The following is a 16,486-nucleotide window of genomic DNA, read 5'->3' as shown; positions in this document are numbered from 1 at the left end:
AATAAAAATTTTTAATTAAAATTGAATGATCGAAATATGTTTAAATTTTTAAAAGTTGGTAGGTTTGTGTTTGGAATTCTACTGTACTTTGGGAATAAGTCTTTTGGCCTTATTATGGATGAAATGATAGGAGAGAGAGTTGAGGAATCTTGTGTGCATGTAAAGCAGAAGAAGTTAAACACTGATTCATTTTTAATTAGCGTAAGAATATAAAATAATTGCGACCAAATTTTTAGGTGATTGATCATGGCTGGAGAGACATTGGCCAATAATCAAAGTACATGTGTCAGCTGAGGGTCTCCCTCCCACATTCTGTAGACATCGTGTGGATTCTAAGTAGGGAAAAGTTGGACAAGTCTTGGTCATACCAATGCCAAGGGAAGAAAACAGAGAAAGTCTTTAGCGGGAAGAAATTAATGAGGAGATAAAATCTCACTGTTATAATTATTATTTTTTTAATTTTAATAATTAATTTTATATATATTTTTTTTTAAATTAAACAAATTTATATTTTTAATAACAAATTTTTAACTTTCTCACTTAAAAATACTTAGAAACCTGTACTTATTAGTTTTATAAGTGCATAAAAAACTAGGAATAAATATAAATTAAACCAAATTTGATTGGGTTGTCATTATTAGTATAGTTAAACTCGAACCGAGTAAGCTCAATTTTAAAATTTGATTTAATTCAATTTAACTTAGACTAAATTTGTTTAACTTAAATTCAAACTGAGTTCAAACTGAAAAGTTTGGTTAATTCTTTTAATTAAATCAAACTCAAATTAAAGAGGGTTTAACTTGATCTGACTTATAAATAAAGAGATAACTCAATTTAATTGAAATTTTATTTATAATTTGATTCAAATTATATCAAACACTCTATTATGAAATTGACATAATTAAGAGAATTAAGTCCCTGTAATAAGTTTTTATATGGATGAACAGGCTTTGTTACGAAGGAAAATTGGGTTTTTAACGTGAACCACTAACCGATTTAAGTAATTCAATTAATTCATACTCTGAAAAATAAAAAATGAAAAAATTGTGCAAGGAAGGATCCCTTTAAATCTTGAGTTTTTAACATGAATTACGAACTGATTATAATAATTCAATTAATTCACAAATGATGTTGTTGAAACTCAAAACAGTCAACTTAAGTGTCAACACTGAGTCCGACTAAAACGTCATGCCTCGTTGCCAATTTCACTGAACCATTTATAGACAAACACGGACAAGAAAGCGCAAGAGAAAACAGAAATGGCGAACAATAACCCTAAGAAGGCTAATCTCTTAGATCATCACTCCATCAAATACGTCTTTGATGAGACCGTTCCCAAGGTAATCCAAAAACCTAGATCCATTCATTATACCGATGTAATTTTTTAAACTACTTGAATAAAATATTGAGGCTTTGTTTTAATTAAGCTTGTTGTAATAGATTGTTAGCAGTTGAGGTTATGTGGAAAACGTGAGAATGAGCAATATTAGGTTGTTGATTAGATCAATTATCATTGTTATTGCGTTGGTTGCTCAATTTTTTTTTTTTTTTTAAAAAAAGAAGTTTCCATAGAATCACGATTTTTTAATCGGATGTATCGCGTTATATCCTTTGCTTGGTTTCTTTAGTTTGTCCCATTTTGATTTGACTTTGTTAAAATTATAGTCCTATTTGTTTTGATTTGGTTGAAACATCTTCTATTAGGATGATTTTTCATATTTGGTATACTTGCAGATTCGATACTTCTCTAATTATTTTCATAATGATGTCAATTTCAATTGTGTTCGATCTTTGACTCTGGCAAGTATATAGTTTTCAATGTGATATTGCCTAAGTCCCTGTTATAAGTTTCTGGCTCTTTTGGCCCGAAGATGAATTAAGAGGTGTTGTTGTTCTCATTTTTGCAAACAAGCAGGTCCATATTAACACCTTTTTATTCTTTTTAAAGATTCATAGATAGCTTGGCATCTAGTCTCTGTTTTTTGAACATAAATGAGAATGACGACAAATGTATTACCGCCTTTGTTGTTGTTATGATAATAAAAGGTTAAAACATTATTGTTATTGATATAAGACTATACATTCATGGTTCATGTATTGATATTGCTTTTTCATATTAATTTTCTACAATTATTTCCTTCTTGTAATTCTTCCATTTTTTGCAATTTATTAGTGTGGCATAGTATAAACTTCTAATGCTTTCATATTAGTGTTTGAAATTGTTTAACAGACAAAAGTATCATGTGAGGTTGTGGTAATTACATTGAGTTAGACCATTGCCCATAAAAACTGCTACCCTAAGGTGCTGATCAAAAGCCAATAATTTTTTTTTTTTTTTGTTAAGTATATATAAAACCCACTTCTCTGTTTAAATTCTATCATGTTATAATCACCAGAGCTCCAACATTCTAGGCCTTTCAAGCACGTTAAAAATTTTGGTTTGGCAATTCATAGAAATCTCCTGGCAGTGAATGATTGAAAATTATTTGCAGTTTGTTTGTATAATCCTGGATGATTATCTTTTACTATGATCAGTGATGAATGACAACACTGAAAAGGTGCAACAGAGCTGAATGATTCAGACATGGTTCTATTATGTCTTAAACCTCAATAAATATTGTTTCACCAAAAACTGCTAATTAAACCTCAATAAATTTTGTTTTTTTTTTCTTTTTTGATGTCTTTGGCTCTTGAAATAGCAACTGACGGCTTCAAATTTGCAGGCTTGGGACATGTTAAGGGAGGGGCTTAGCTCTTGAATGTCATTTAATATATTTGCAGGCAAATCCGGTGAGGTTTGAGTATCTTTGGATTTGAGTTAATTTAGATGGAGGTTAGTACAAGAATTTGATAAGTAAATTTTCATTTGTGTCTACCGTTTGTATTATTGGCACATTGTTAATTTAATCTGTTGCAATTTCTTTAGAAATGAGAGACTGTTAGAGTCCGAGTATATGTGAAGAAGAAGAAAGGAGGAGGGAAGGCAAGAAGAAAGGCACGTCCAGAGGAAGACACTGGAAAGCAAATCATGATGGCAGAGGGCTGTAATTTTAATCCAGATGGCAGCACTCCAGAAGCAACAAAGGCAGCAGACAAGCAGCAAACGTTTTGGGACATGCTGGAAAAGAAAGAAATTATGAAGATACCGAAAGGTGAGCTGGCATGCAGGGATTGGAAAAGCAGTTGTGAGGAATTAAGAAATAGGGACCTGGAGAAGGAAAGAGGGGAGATTGGAGAAGAAGTAGAAAGGAAGTGGGGGAGAGCTCCAGCCTCTCGAAAGCTGGATGGCATTGAACTTTCTTGAATCCATTGAGTCATTGTAGTCAGTGAGGGTTTTAGCTTAATTGCTGTGTGAGAGTCTAGCTGTGTTGTTGTTGCAATTCTTTTGATTGCTTGTTACTGTTGGGAGCTTTAGTTATTATGTTTTGTGAGGAGATTATTAGTCAATGTCTATAGAGTGTGCTGCTTGATTTTGTAACCCCAGTGCCAGGGGAATGGAAAACTGATTGTCTCTGTTGCTTAATGAATTTATTACAATTGGAATGTCAATTTGCATTCTATTTTCTGCATTTATTCACTGTTACATTGGAAGCAAACGAACAACAGCCCACAAGTAAGATTCGTTCGTTTCTCGGGAAACCCCAAGTTGCACACTTCACTGAGGCCGAAGTCGGCTAGTGCCACCCGCGAAATCTCCAGGTTCCTAACAGAGACGAACAAAGTTTGGTGTGAATTCCTCTTTTTTGTTCAACTAAAGTATGGTGTTGTCTCTAGCTAAAGGTTCAAGTCCTCCAGCATGGAAGGGCTTGGTTAAACCCTTAGGGGGCGTTTGGTTAGGGGTTTTTAAGATTATCTTGGTAATCTATCTTTTATTCTCTTGTTTGGTTTGTCAGTAATAAAATATTACAATAATCTTCTATTACTAATGCTGACGTGACAGATAATATAAGTGGTAATCTGATTACCACCTTTATCTTAGGTATTTAAAGATTACTGAGGTAATCTTGAGTTTATTATTATTATATTATTATTTATTAATTTTTTGAGATAAAAATAAATTTATTTTTAATTAATATGACAAATAATATAAAAAATATTTAAAAATAATTATATTTAAGGACATTTAAGTAAAATAATTTACTAGTAATATTTTATTATCTTTAACCAAACACAATAATTATTTATACCTATCAAATTTTATCAAACATAGTAATCATTTATACTCAGTAATCTTCTAAGTTATCTATCTTCAAGGTAATTTTTCTATTTTGATAATAAAACATTACCCAAACCAAATGTCCCCTTAGGATAATAAACTGTGTTTTGGAAGCTTTCTCTAGTCTTGCATAAACTAAAATTGTTTTTTCCCTTTTTCTGCACCACCCTACTTGCATTATGTGTCTCTATTGTTTATTTTAATAAACTATTTGCATGTCACATAATCCACTACACTCTTTCTGATAAAAAACCAGAAATTGAATTGACACTACTCTAAGTTTGTTCTCAATATCATTATTTTACCACTAAATATTTGGTTTAAAGTGTTAATTTCATGTTTAATTTTTTATTTTTTTATCAACAGATACATGAGCCCTTGATAAATGAGTTTCTGAAGCTAGGGGGGACTAGATGTGCAAACCCTCAGGAGGCAAGGAAAGGTATTTCACATTTGGTTCTTATTTGGTCATCTTCTTTTCTATTCCCTTTCTTTTCCTTTATATATTCAAATTCTGCTTACTTTGCATATGATATTCAGTTAGATTCCTTTTTCTCTCCCTTCTCATTTTCTCTATATTCATTAGATTCTGCTTAGTAAATGGACCTAAGGCTCACATAATGATGGAGTATAATTAGATATATTGTAGCTTGAGAGAAAAGATTATGTACATTTCTTCCTTTCTAAGTCATTATGTTCTTGAAATAATGAGATATTAGTTTTGGTGTAGTATGGTTTGGACAATTATGGTGTGGTGACCTTGCTTGATATTGCATTGATTCCATTTTGGTTTTATTTAGTTTCTTAGAAAATTAAGGAATTCGATAGAAAATGTTTACGTGAATGTTGTGTTTGGATTTGTGAGAAGTATTTTATTGGTTCCATCAATTAATTAACTGTGAAGGGTCATTCCAAGACTGTTATCATAGTGCCATGTATATTTATGTAATGCAAATTATTGTTCAGACTAATCATCTTTTCACTGTTTTCATATTTTCTTTCTGTCTATTAAATACAATACCAGTCACCAAACTTTATGCTGACATTATCCTTTGTTTTTTTTTTCGTTCAGAGAATGGTGAGACGCTTATCTAGTTGATGCCTATGCCTCTAGGGGAATGTCCAAGGTTTTAAAGGGGAAAGTCATGGTAACATATATCTTAAATAACATTATTTTTTCTTTTTGCCTTTTTTTTTTCTTCCTAGACTCATAATACCCTTGTCATTATGGCTGTTTACGCTGATTGAATTGGTAACATGGGAACTGTTTAGATAACATCTTCAGGAAGGTCAAATGCCATTGCAAGAGTGCGACCATGTCTCTCAGTTAAATCTTTTTGTATCATCTTAAATATTCTTTTGAGAAATCCCTCATGTGGTTTTATAATTTGTAATGTGTCTTTTTCATTTCTCAAACTATTGTAATTTGCTAACAGCTGTGTGTGAAAAGCTTTATGTTTTTGAGGGTGAAGTTGGTGCTGTATGGTTGGTATGCATTCTTTTCAGTCTTCAAGTCTTCTTTTTTTTTTTTTTTCAGCCAATTACTGTAACGTCGAAAGGTATTTTATCTAATTGCTATGGTAAGTTATGCGAATTTATATGACAGTGGAATAATTGCTTGCAAGCTATTTGATAATATCAATTGTTTCCTCGTGTGTTTCTTGACATGGTGAAGTTATTTGGATAGTTTTTAGAGTTTCTCTTGCGGTACTTGATATTTTAGAATTGCCGCAAATCTAAAATGGTTAATGAACTACTCCATAAGATTCCATTTTGGTTTCTTTTACTTTGATAATTTGTCTGTGAGAAAAAATATATGTTTGAATATGTGTGTGTGCATATGTTATGCGCATCTTAATCTTATCCTCTCTCTTCACAATTTGTAGGTATTCGAAGATACAAGTGAATCATGAAACGTTTACTTGTATGTGATATATAAATTCTTATGTTACTTGTAACAACTTTTTAATTTTGATTACATGAAGAAATTACTATAATAGGAAATTTATATATATATTTTTTAACTTTATATAATTGTGGATCATACGAGGATTTTGAGATAATTATAATTAGAACATAATCAATGTTAATGATTATATTTTGATAATTAAAATTTTATTATTAATATTATTGTAACAATGAAGATATTCATCATTGATATTATGTTTAGTAGCGATTAAATATTATTATAACTACAAAGATATTTATTATTAATATTATGTTTAGTAATTGATAAATATTGTTATAACGATTGAGATATTCATCGTTGATATTACGTTTAGTGATCGATAAATATTGTTATAACAACGAGGATATTCATAGTTGATATTACTATTTTTAATGACGGAACTTACATCTCTCATTATTCATATTAACGGCGGGACTTTTCGTTTCATCGTTAATACTTTTAGTGGCAGAGGCTATAATGACTGTAGACGATGAGATTTTTTCTATCGCTAAAGATCTTCAAATAGACCTGGCCACGGTTCATGAACCGCCGGTTTCGGTTCGGAACCGCCGGTTCACGGTTCGAAAATATAAGGACCCTGAACCGAAACCGTAACAGGACGGTTCGTCCACGGTTCGGAACCGCCGGTTCCGGTTCATGGCCCCGGTTCGGAACCGACGGTTTCGGTCCGACGGTTTCGATTCGAAACCGATATTGAACAATCAATTCTAATACATGATCTTGATTTAATTTTTAAATTATTAATTACAATAATTGAAATTTAAAAGAAAGGCTTGGACTTAATTTTTCAATTAAGCTTCCTACGTATCTTCTTGGGGTTTAGAAGAATCAAAGCCTACGTAGTTCTCTTACCTTTGCATATCTAATAGCTGGCAGTACCCCCTTACCTTATCATTCACCTCCACTATCTTGAGTATTATTTCCCGTCGTCATATTGGTTTTCACTTTCTTGTGAATGAAAATCATCTATAAATTGATTTTCATTCACATTTGATATATGTGAATTTGACCAAATCTTCGTGAACCGGAAGAATTTTCACTACTTGCCATTTTTTGATAATAAATAAAATTAATTATATAAATAAATTATATGATTAATTATAAAAGATAATAAAATAATAATAAATAAAATTAATTATAGAAATAAATTCTATAATTAATTATGAATTGTATAAAAAAAATTGAAATTGAAATTAATAAAAAAATAAGAAAGAATTTAATTAAATTTAAGAAAATTTAATTGAATTGAAAGATCGAGAGAATATTAAGAGTTTAAAGAATGAGAATGAGAGTTTGAAGGATTGAGTGAGAGAGTAGAGAGATTGAGATTTGAGAGAATAGAATTTAAAGGGGTACATATAGAAAAAAAATTTTTTGAAAAAAATTAGAAATAGGGGGGGTAAATTGAAATTCCAAAAAATTGCAGGGGACCAACGGTCCCCTGCAACTTCACTGAAAATTGCAGGGGACCGTTGGTCCCCTGCAACCCCTGCAAATTTCCTTCAAAAGGCAACGGTTCCCTGCGCAGGGAACCGTTGCCTTTTTAAATAAAATTCAAAAAAAAATAAAAAAAATTTCAAAAAATTTTCAAATTTTTTTCGATTCAGCACAGTAAACCGCCGGTTCATAAACCGGTGTGAACCGGCGGTTCCACGGTTTCAATTTATGTGAACCGGAACCGAACCGTAGAGCCACGGTTTCGGTTCCGGTTCACTGCCGGTTCCGGGTCTTCTGGTTCCGATTCCGGGTTTAGCCGGGCCGGTTTCGGTCCGGTTCACGGGCCAAACCAGCCCGTGGCCAGGACTATCTTCAAAATGTCCTCTCATATTTTTTTAATATTTTGTTTAACCCACAAATTATTATCAAATATCTAAATTTCCCCTTTACATAAAATATAAACTAGATTTAACAAATAAAATTAAGTTTTGAATTAAGATTTGTATAAATATTTTTTTTTTCGAATTAAATTTTTTTATTCGAATTCAGAAATAGGAATTTTTTTTTCTGAACGAACCCGCAGTATCAAATATTGAGTTAAAATGAGAATGAGAGTGAGTGTTTGAATGATATGAGAAATGTATGTAAGTGAGAGGTTTATATAGAAGTAATGAAGAGTAGTTTTAGTATTTTAGAAATAATAAAACTATGTGTACCCAATTTTGGTACACAATTTGTGTATACAGATGAGATGTCATCATGTGATTGAATTTTTTTTATCATATTTAAAAAATATTTAGGATATTTTTGCTTAGAAATAGAAAAAACGAGCATTTTTTGCTTAGAAATAAGAAAAATAAGCATTTTTGCTTAAAAAGGGGCAAAATGGCCATTTATTTTAATTTACCAAAAACAAATCTTATTAAATAATATGTAAATTCTTAAACTGTCAAAATATGTTCTAAGTGGACAAAATTAAAAAAAGAAGAGAATAATAAATTGTGTTACCAAAATAGATAATATATGAACATTAAGAGGTGCTATTAGAATAAAATATTATATTAACCTTCTGATAACATTGTGTATCAATTAGAACAAGTTTGAGTTGACCCCAGATTAAACTTATCTCAAATTGAATCCACCTTAGGAAAACTTTTTGTATAAATGAGATTGAACACCATGGAATTAAACCATTTCTTTTTGTTATAATATAATTTTCCAGGGTCATTGAGGAGATGACTTTGAATTTCGTTTCCAATTTTCTAATTTTTAATATGAAATTAAGATCATTAAGACATATATCTTATACTTAAAGATCAAATAATTGGGGTGTGCCCAATGTTGTAAGTTTATGTGTCATAGTCAGTTTCCAATAATCAACTCTATTTCTAATCACCAATTCAAGTTATTTTCATGAATTAATGTTTTGCTTTTTGTTAGATTTCGTGGGTTGATGTGGAAATCCCACCCTTTGGTCGGAGTACTATAAATATTCGACTGATTTTGTACTGCCCCCGTGGCCATATTTTCTGGGTCAATTAGCATGTTATTTAAGTAACTTAATTATCATAATAATGACATATTAAGTTTGTCCATACGTAGAGGTGGATTCAACCATATCAGGAGCTTCAGGTTGACAACTTAATTTGTTTTTCCTTCAACGATTCACTTTATTGATAATGTTCTAGTGTTATTATATACAAACTTAAATAAGTTTTAAATAAATATCATAAAATATTCGATCTAAATCAATAAAGAGGAATGAGTTCAAGGAATACTAAACCTCTCTACCTATTACAAAATGGTTTTCTATAATGATTATTGTAATTATAACAAGTTTAGTAGATAATTTGTCTTTAAGCTTAGTATCTAAGTTTTTCTTCTCATCATCAATTGATTTATTCTCTTTTCTTGGTTTTTTAAGTGAATTTTTTGATCATTTCTCATCTTTGTTTTTTCTTAGTTGATTTGATTTCTGTACTTATGATTGACTAACCACCCTTGCAACAGATCTTTTCCATATTTTGTTTAGACAACAACAACATGTCATTTTATATTGATTACGGTTAACATTAATTATAATAATAGATTAGCTGAATGACAATGTATTGATGAGTTTAAAGTTTAATACATTTATAGATAATGATTTGGATAAACTGAATCACCCAGACTTCTAAACAATATTAGCATGAGTTTTACGATTTATTTGACAATCGGCTATGCATTGGTTATGTGATGTCACTGTGTTATTCTTCTCATTGTAAACCTGATCTTAAACTTGTATATTATATCAAAGTTGATGAGAATCAGTCAAATCAAATGGCTTACATTTTCAGAAGAGGGACTGGCGGGGGATTTTACACAACGCACTACTTTCTTGACTTTTTGAAGCACATTAGGTCAACTTTTATCACCGTTAACTAGCAATTTCATGCAGATATAATCATGGCTTAATTGCAAGATTAATTTTATTCATGACCTCAGTAAAAACGATATCGATCGCGATAATCAAGCACATGACATTCATAGCAATGAATATATCAAGCATTAATCCAGTTACATAACAGAGCAAATTGAACGATTTCCGCAATGACACGGTCCGCAACAGTAGCTGCAGTAATTCGGGTAGCGAGGTGGGTAATAGGGTGTAGGGCAAATCAGGTAGCAAGGTGGGTAACAGGGTTTGGGGTAACTCGGGCAGCAAGGTGAGTAACAGCGTGGTGGTGGAGGAGGAGGCTCGCAGTGTTTTGGTGGTGAACAAGGAGGCTTGCAGTGTTTTGTTGGTGAACAAGGAGGCTTGCATGGTGGTGAACAAGGAGGCTTGCAGCATGGCTTGCACTGTTTTGGTGGTGAACAAGGAGGCTTGCAGCATGGCTTGCACTGTTTTTCTGGTGGAGTATCCTTAGGCTTGTCCTTTCCTGGTTCATCCTTCTTGGTTTTTGTTGGTTCATCCTTCTTGGACTTGTCAGGCGGTGGCTTGATTTCGATACTCTTGATTGCTTTACAGCCTTTGCAGCGTATCTTTTGCATGAGTCTTTCAGGACAGCAGCTCACCACTTTTATCGTCACTGTGTTTTGCTTCTCGTCGTAAACTTGGTCTCGTATCTCTATCCATTCCCACCTCCCAAAAGTTGAGAATCAAGCGTGTAATACTATAAAGAAGGAAACAGAAGGAGAGAAACTTACCGGGAAATTTACAGAGAAGTTTCTTCACTTTCTTGCGACACTTACAACACTTCAGGTCAACAACTTTCAGCTCCATTGTCGTAGGCTGCAAAAATTACAGATAAGAAAAACAATTAAGATTGTTGATATCTCAGAAAAATAAGAATTTAAGAATACAAACCTCTGCCATCTGTGTGAGTGCTGAGATCTGAAGCTCCGAGCTCAAATAAATAAGAGTTCTGGATGAAATGGTTGGGGAGAGAATTGAAGAATCTTATGTGCTAGGTGATTGATATTGATTGGACTGACGTTGAACAATAATCAAACTACCTATTTTAGGTGGGGATTGTGCAGATTATAAGTAAGGAAAAGTCTTAGTCTTGATCACATGTTATCCGTACAATGTGATAAATGTTGACATGGAAATCCCACCCTTTGGTTGAAGGACACTTAGAGATGATGATTTGCATAGCCAGTATTACCCAGAATTTTAAACAATTTTATTAGTGTAAGTTTAAGATTTTATTAGACAATCTGCTATGTGTTATTCTTCTCATTGTAAACTTGTATATTTTATCCAAGTTTATGAGACTCAAATGGTTTACATTTTCAGAAGAGGGGCTGACGGGGTACTTTCTTAACTTTTGGCACCACTTTAGGTCAACTTGTTGTTAACATAAGCTACTATTATTATTTTTCAGCAGAAAATACGGATAAATGGTAAAAGAGTTTATCTCGTCAGCTGATGTTCTCCAACTGACGTAATTCCTTTGATTTTACTCTTCACAACCACATCATCACCATCATGCATCTAATTTCCGTGCCAACTTGAGTCCTCCATTATTAATAGGCCAAACGACTATTTCCCACCCAAGGTATGCTGTAATGACAAGTTTCCCCCCTTTAACTATGGAAATACCAAACACCCACCCATGACCAGTTAAAAGTAACGGGGTTAAGGGTAAAATTGTCATTTTCTCTATAATATTAAAAAATAAACTAAAATATAATTTCTTTTTGCCCCCCTAAAGTTTGAAAACAAAAATTTCCCCCCAGCCTAAGTTTAAGAAAATGGCAGTTTCACCCTAGGGTTTGGTTTTGAAATCTCCGGCGACCTCTCCGGCTCCGTTGCCGACGGCTTCTCCCTCCCGAAGAATCCTCTCCTTCCGGTGATCGGTTTCCTCCCATTTGGAGGCCCGATCGTCGCCGGAAAAGCGGTGGGAGACGAAGAACTTCGTCGGGGAAGACGAAGTTCTTCGTCTCCCACCGCTTTTCCGGCGACGATCGGGCCTCCAAATGGGAGGAAACCGATCACCGGAAGGAGAGGATTCTTCGGGAGGGAGAAGCCGTCGGCAACGGAGCCGGAGAGGTCGCCGGAGATTTCAAAACCAAACCCTAGGGTGAAACTGCCATTTTCTTAAACTTAGGCTGGGGGGAAATTTTTGTTTTCAAACTTTAGGGGGGCAAAAGGAGATAAAATTTTCAGGCGTTAGGGTTCTGTTAAATTTAACTGGCCATGGGTGGGTGTTTGGTATTTCCATAGTTAAAGGGGGGAAACTTGTCATTACAGCATACCTTGGGTGGGAAATAGTCGTTTGGCCTTATTAATATTCTATTTCACTCTCCACAGCCACCTTTTCCCTATCGTTTTCTCATATTAAATAATTGAAATTTAATATATAATACTGTAATAAAATAATTTTAAATTATAAATAAAATAATATTTAATTATATAATAATATAATATTTATATTTAAAATCGTGTCAAATTTAGTGTAGACTTAATCGTAGATTAAAAACATAATATCTATTTTGAGTTTATCTAAATCAATATAATACAATTTTATCAAAAGAGTTTTCGACGATATAAATAATTCCTTAAAAAAGATAAATAATATTGTTAGAGAGTTGAATTATATCATTAGATGGATAAATGAATCAAGTTTAAATGAAATTATCAAATAAAAACTTTAACTCAAAATGAAATAATTCAAATTAAATCAAACCATGGATTCTAGTTTGAATTCATCCTATACTTGTGCTTGTACATGTCATTAGTACCCGTAGGATTACTTATGTTAATTAAACCATTGGCTACTTAATCCATTAATCCTAAGCTAGCTCCTGCATGCGTGTTAGTGGCCATATATCCATCTTCCTATTGGCATTGCTAATGTAAAGTTATTTTTATTGGTAACGTATAAAGAGTAAGTTAATTATGAAAGTTAGCAAATTGAAGCATAAATAAATTAAGATGTGATGGGTGACCTGAGTCAACGACTAATCAAATGTAGGGTAGCGACTTCATTAATAAGAGAACTTATAGGCGCACATGGTTGATGGAGCTGCAAATTATACACAACTTTATTAGTGGCCTCAACTACCCGACATGGGTACTTATCTTGGGCCGCCGCCCCTCCTCCGTGTCTTAGTATTTAAAAAAACCATTAAAATTGATGTTGAAATCTTACCCACCAATTATGTTTTTTTATTATCTTCTGATCAGATCGATTGATAAAGTTTCGAAAGATAGTTAGAGATGAATTTGTTTAAACTAATATTAACAACATACTTCTCTTGGGTCTCATTTCCACCTTCTTTTTGTTCTCTCAGTCGATGAATTTGTTTAAATTAATATTAACAATATACTCGGGTTTCATCCCCACCTTCTCTTTGTTCTCCCAGCCAATATATTAATTAAAGCACTAATAATTTCATGTCTTATAATTGAGAGGACCATTAAAATTGATATCAAAATCTTACCCAATTATCTTCTAAACAAGTCCACTGGTGGAGTTTTGGAAGAGAGGTAGGAATGAATTTGTTTAAGAGAATATTAACAACACACTTCTCTTATGCCTCACCCTCACTTTATTTTTGTTCTCCCAGCTGATATATTAATTAAAGTAGTAGTAATTTGTTTAAGTTAATATTAACAATATATTAAATTAAATTATTGCACAATTTAAGATTTGTAATTTTAGTTTATGTTCTTTCAGATTTTCACCGAACCCCAGACCCACCGTGAACATTTTATGTAAAGTAGCTAAGGACCCACCACCGGAAGAATGATTAGTGTATCCGGTTTGACTCCATACTGTACATAAATTCAAACCCTAAGGCTTTTTTATATGTAAAGTAGATTATATTTATATTAAGGTCTTTTAGCTGGATATGTCGGTGGACAGGGTCGAATAGTGTCTTAATTGGCACAGCCCACTAAGCCCATGAAACTGTGAAGACGGTCATCTTTGTTAATTGAATGAGGCACTAATACTAGGGAACGAACGAAAAATGAAATTATATTTTTATTAATTGATAATTGTTTGTTTGTGGTATAAAATTTTGTATTCAAAGCCAAACTATACTTCCCTAGTGCCTGAAGACGATGACAAATCATGCTTCCACCACCTTTACTTTTTGCATGATCGTGCAAGCTGCATTAGGATTTTCATCGCTAAAGTAATCCCATCTATCAACTCTGTAACAATCGCCGCCACCCCGGCTATCATACACTGGCCTTTCGTAATATCCATCATAATATCTTCGCCTTCCATACTCGCCGCCTACTTGGTAACATGGCCCCCCTCCGCTTCTCTCGTAGCATTCCCTGCAACACATTACAACTGGGTTCGGATAAGCTGCCGGTGGGGAGCACGGCAACCGTTCAGGCGCCTCGGCTGCCGGTTTTGGTGGGTCAGCAAAAGTAACCTTACGCTTGTCTTGTTTTGGCGGCTCTGCAGGCCCTGGAGCAGGCTCAGGCGCAGGGGCTGTTAGTTTTCTCTTTTGGCTTTTCAGGCTCATTTGGCATCTGAGGTTCTTTAGGCATTTCAGGTTTCTCAGGTTCTTTCGTAGGTATAATTTCACTGCTCTTGATGGAACTACCACCTTTGGAGGAAATCTTTTGATTCATCTTCTCAGGACTGCAACACACAACTTTGATCGTCACTGTGTTCTGATTCTCATCATAAACCTGGTCTTGTACTTCTGATCTTGTTCATAAAAATCAAACGTCCCTTCCACATTAAACACATACATACTTCAAATTCATCAACAAAAGTAATTAATAATCAGAATCAAAGACACCCACCTGGGAATTTACACAGCACTTTTATCACTTTCCTGCAGCACTTGCTACATTCAAGGTCAACCTTTAACACCATTATCGCCACTTTCTGCAACAACATTAACAATATTAACAAATTAATGAGACAGTCATGGTTAAAATTATAATAAAGATAAGACATTGCAAAGCTTCTCCCCCATGGCTGGCTAGTTGGCTGGTGGGGCTGCTAAGATCTGAGTCTGAAGTCTGAACCTCGCTTTCAGAATATTTATTATGTTGACTTTGATTAATTAGTGAGAATAAGATGCCATGAATGTAAGCTTTCTGAAAGATTAAGCTAAAATCGATGCCTATATACTATTGAAAGGTGATTTCATATGAATTCAGGTTTGGAAGGTGTGGGCAGTAATTGGCAATTGTATATCTCTTGGTCGTTGGTATAATTGCTTGCCATTTGAACAGAAATACCAAATCCTCACTAATGGGAAAATACATAATGCAATAATGGGAAAGTTTCAAGATTTTATTAGGGTTTATAGGGTGGTAGATTTAGATTCTTCACTGAGCTCAGCGAGTGGAGATTGAGAATGTTTCAATACGGGCCGAGCATTGGTCACAATTACAACGGTAGGCCACCTTCAAACTTAGCTTTAGCCCTGTATTGTATGCAGTTGGACTTGCCAACGGGCTGAACCGGCCGAAGCCCAAAGGTGATTATTGATTTGGGAAGACAAGAGAATACTATTATTTATGCCGAAGAGTGGATTTGTATTTGAAGAAAAGTTAGTTCTGAGTTGACAATAAGTTCACTAGATAAGAATTAAAAAAGGGTTGTTAGAGATAAAAAAGAAGACAAATCATCCCAAAAAAAAAAAAGAATAAAAAAAATTGAATTTGTAACTGTATTTTTGACAAATTAACCAAATCGAGTTAATATTGACTTATTCAAACTGATCTCAAATTAATTTGCTTGAATCCACCCCTATTTATGCCTATTAATGACTAATGGATTTCTAAAAGGTTGGTCAATAAACACTAGCACAAAGGGTAGCTTTTACAACATCTCTGTAGAAAACTTCAACAATTCATTCTTATCTTAGATATCACATCCTTACACCTAAAGGACATTAGTTATAATTTTAGAAACTGTATGTATAGCATCTCTAGGACAATCCCAACTTTTCCCATATATACAAGAACTTGCATGCATACAGGGAGGTTGTTGATTCAATTTACTTTCTTTCATGATTGGACAAGAAGGACCAATTGTTCATTCTTATCCTGAAATATATTATTTAAACACATGGATGGAACATCCCAATGCAATGAAAAAAATACTTAAATCGATGTTTATCGTCTGTTTCTATAGTTGCCATGATTCCTAAATTAGCATGTTGTAAATTATAGCAATAATCAAGTAAGAGTATAAATGATTCTTCTGGTGAGCCCTTTGGTGAATTTAAAACTCAATTTCTTGCTCGTTAGCCCTATGAACTGTAACATCTCTCCCTAGAAGTACTACCCTCCAAAGGATAAATATTACAAATTAATATCCAAAGCGTCTATTTAAAAAAAAAAAACTTTAAAATGAACACGTCACTAAAAGTATTTAGAAATTATTCTAAGAAATCTA

General features: G+C 33.3%; 2 protein-coding genes and 1 long non-coding RNA gene across 3 annotated transcripts; 1 reads left to right on the top strand and 2 right to left on the bottom strand.

Annotated features, from left to right (window-relative positions):
- The first annotated feature begins 1,160 nt into the window (after window positions 1-1,160).
- LOC123219122 lies at window positions 1,161-3,549 on the top strand. The gene is made up of 3 exons (XR_006502818.1): window positions 1,161-1,340; window positions 2,724-2,833; window positions 2,927-3,549. It is a non-coding gene; the product is annotated as an uncharacterized LOC123219122 (long non-coding RNA).
- Window positions 3,550-10,178: 6,629 nt separating this feature from the next.
- On the bottom strand, window positions 10,179-11,118 carry LOC123218836 (protein PYRICULARIA ORYZAE RESISTANCE 21-like). The gene is made up of 3 exons (XM_044640491.1): window positions 10,969-11,118; window positions 10,809-10,893; window positions 10,179-10,729 (listed from the first exon to the last, which is right to left on the bottom strand). Exons 1-3 carry the CDS (start codon window positions 10,975-10,977, stop codon window positions 10,179-10,181), a joined length of 645 nt encoding a protein of 214 aa, XP_044496426.1. The 5' UTR covers window positions 10,978-11,118.
- A 3,065-nt stretch (window positions 11,119-14,183) lies between these two features.
- Window positions 14,184-14,591, bottom strand: LOC123218835. Its single transcript, XM_044640490.1, has one exon. It carries the CDS (start codon window positions 14,589-14,591, stop codon window positions 14,184-14,186), a length of 408 nt encoding a protein of 135 aa, XP_044496425.1.
- Window positions 14,592-16,486: the final 1,895 nt, after the last annotated feature.

Source organism: Mangifera indica, chromosome 6, assembly GCF_011075055.1.
Source record: "Mangifera indica cultivar Alphonso chromosome 6, CATAS_Mindica_2.1, whole genome shotgun sequence".
NCBI classification, from domain to species: Eukaryota; Viridiplantae; Streptophyta; class Magnoliopsida; order Sapindales; family Anacardiaceae; genus Mangifera; species Mangifera indica.
This window is presented reverse-complemented; position numbering and strand designations above follow the sequence as displayed.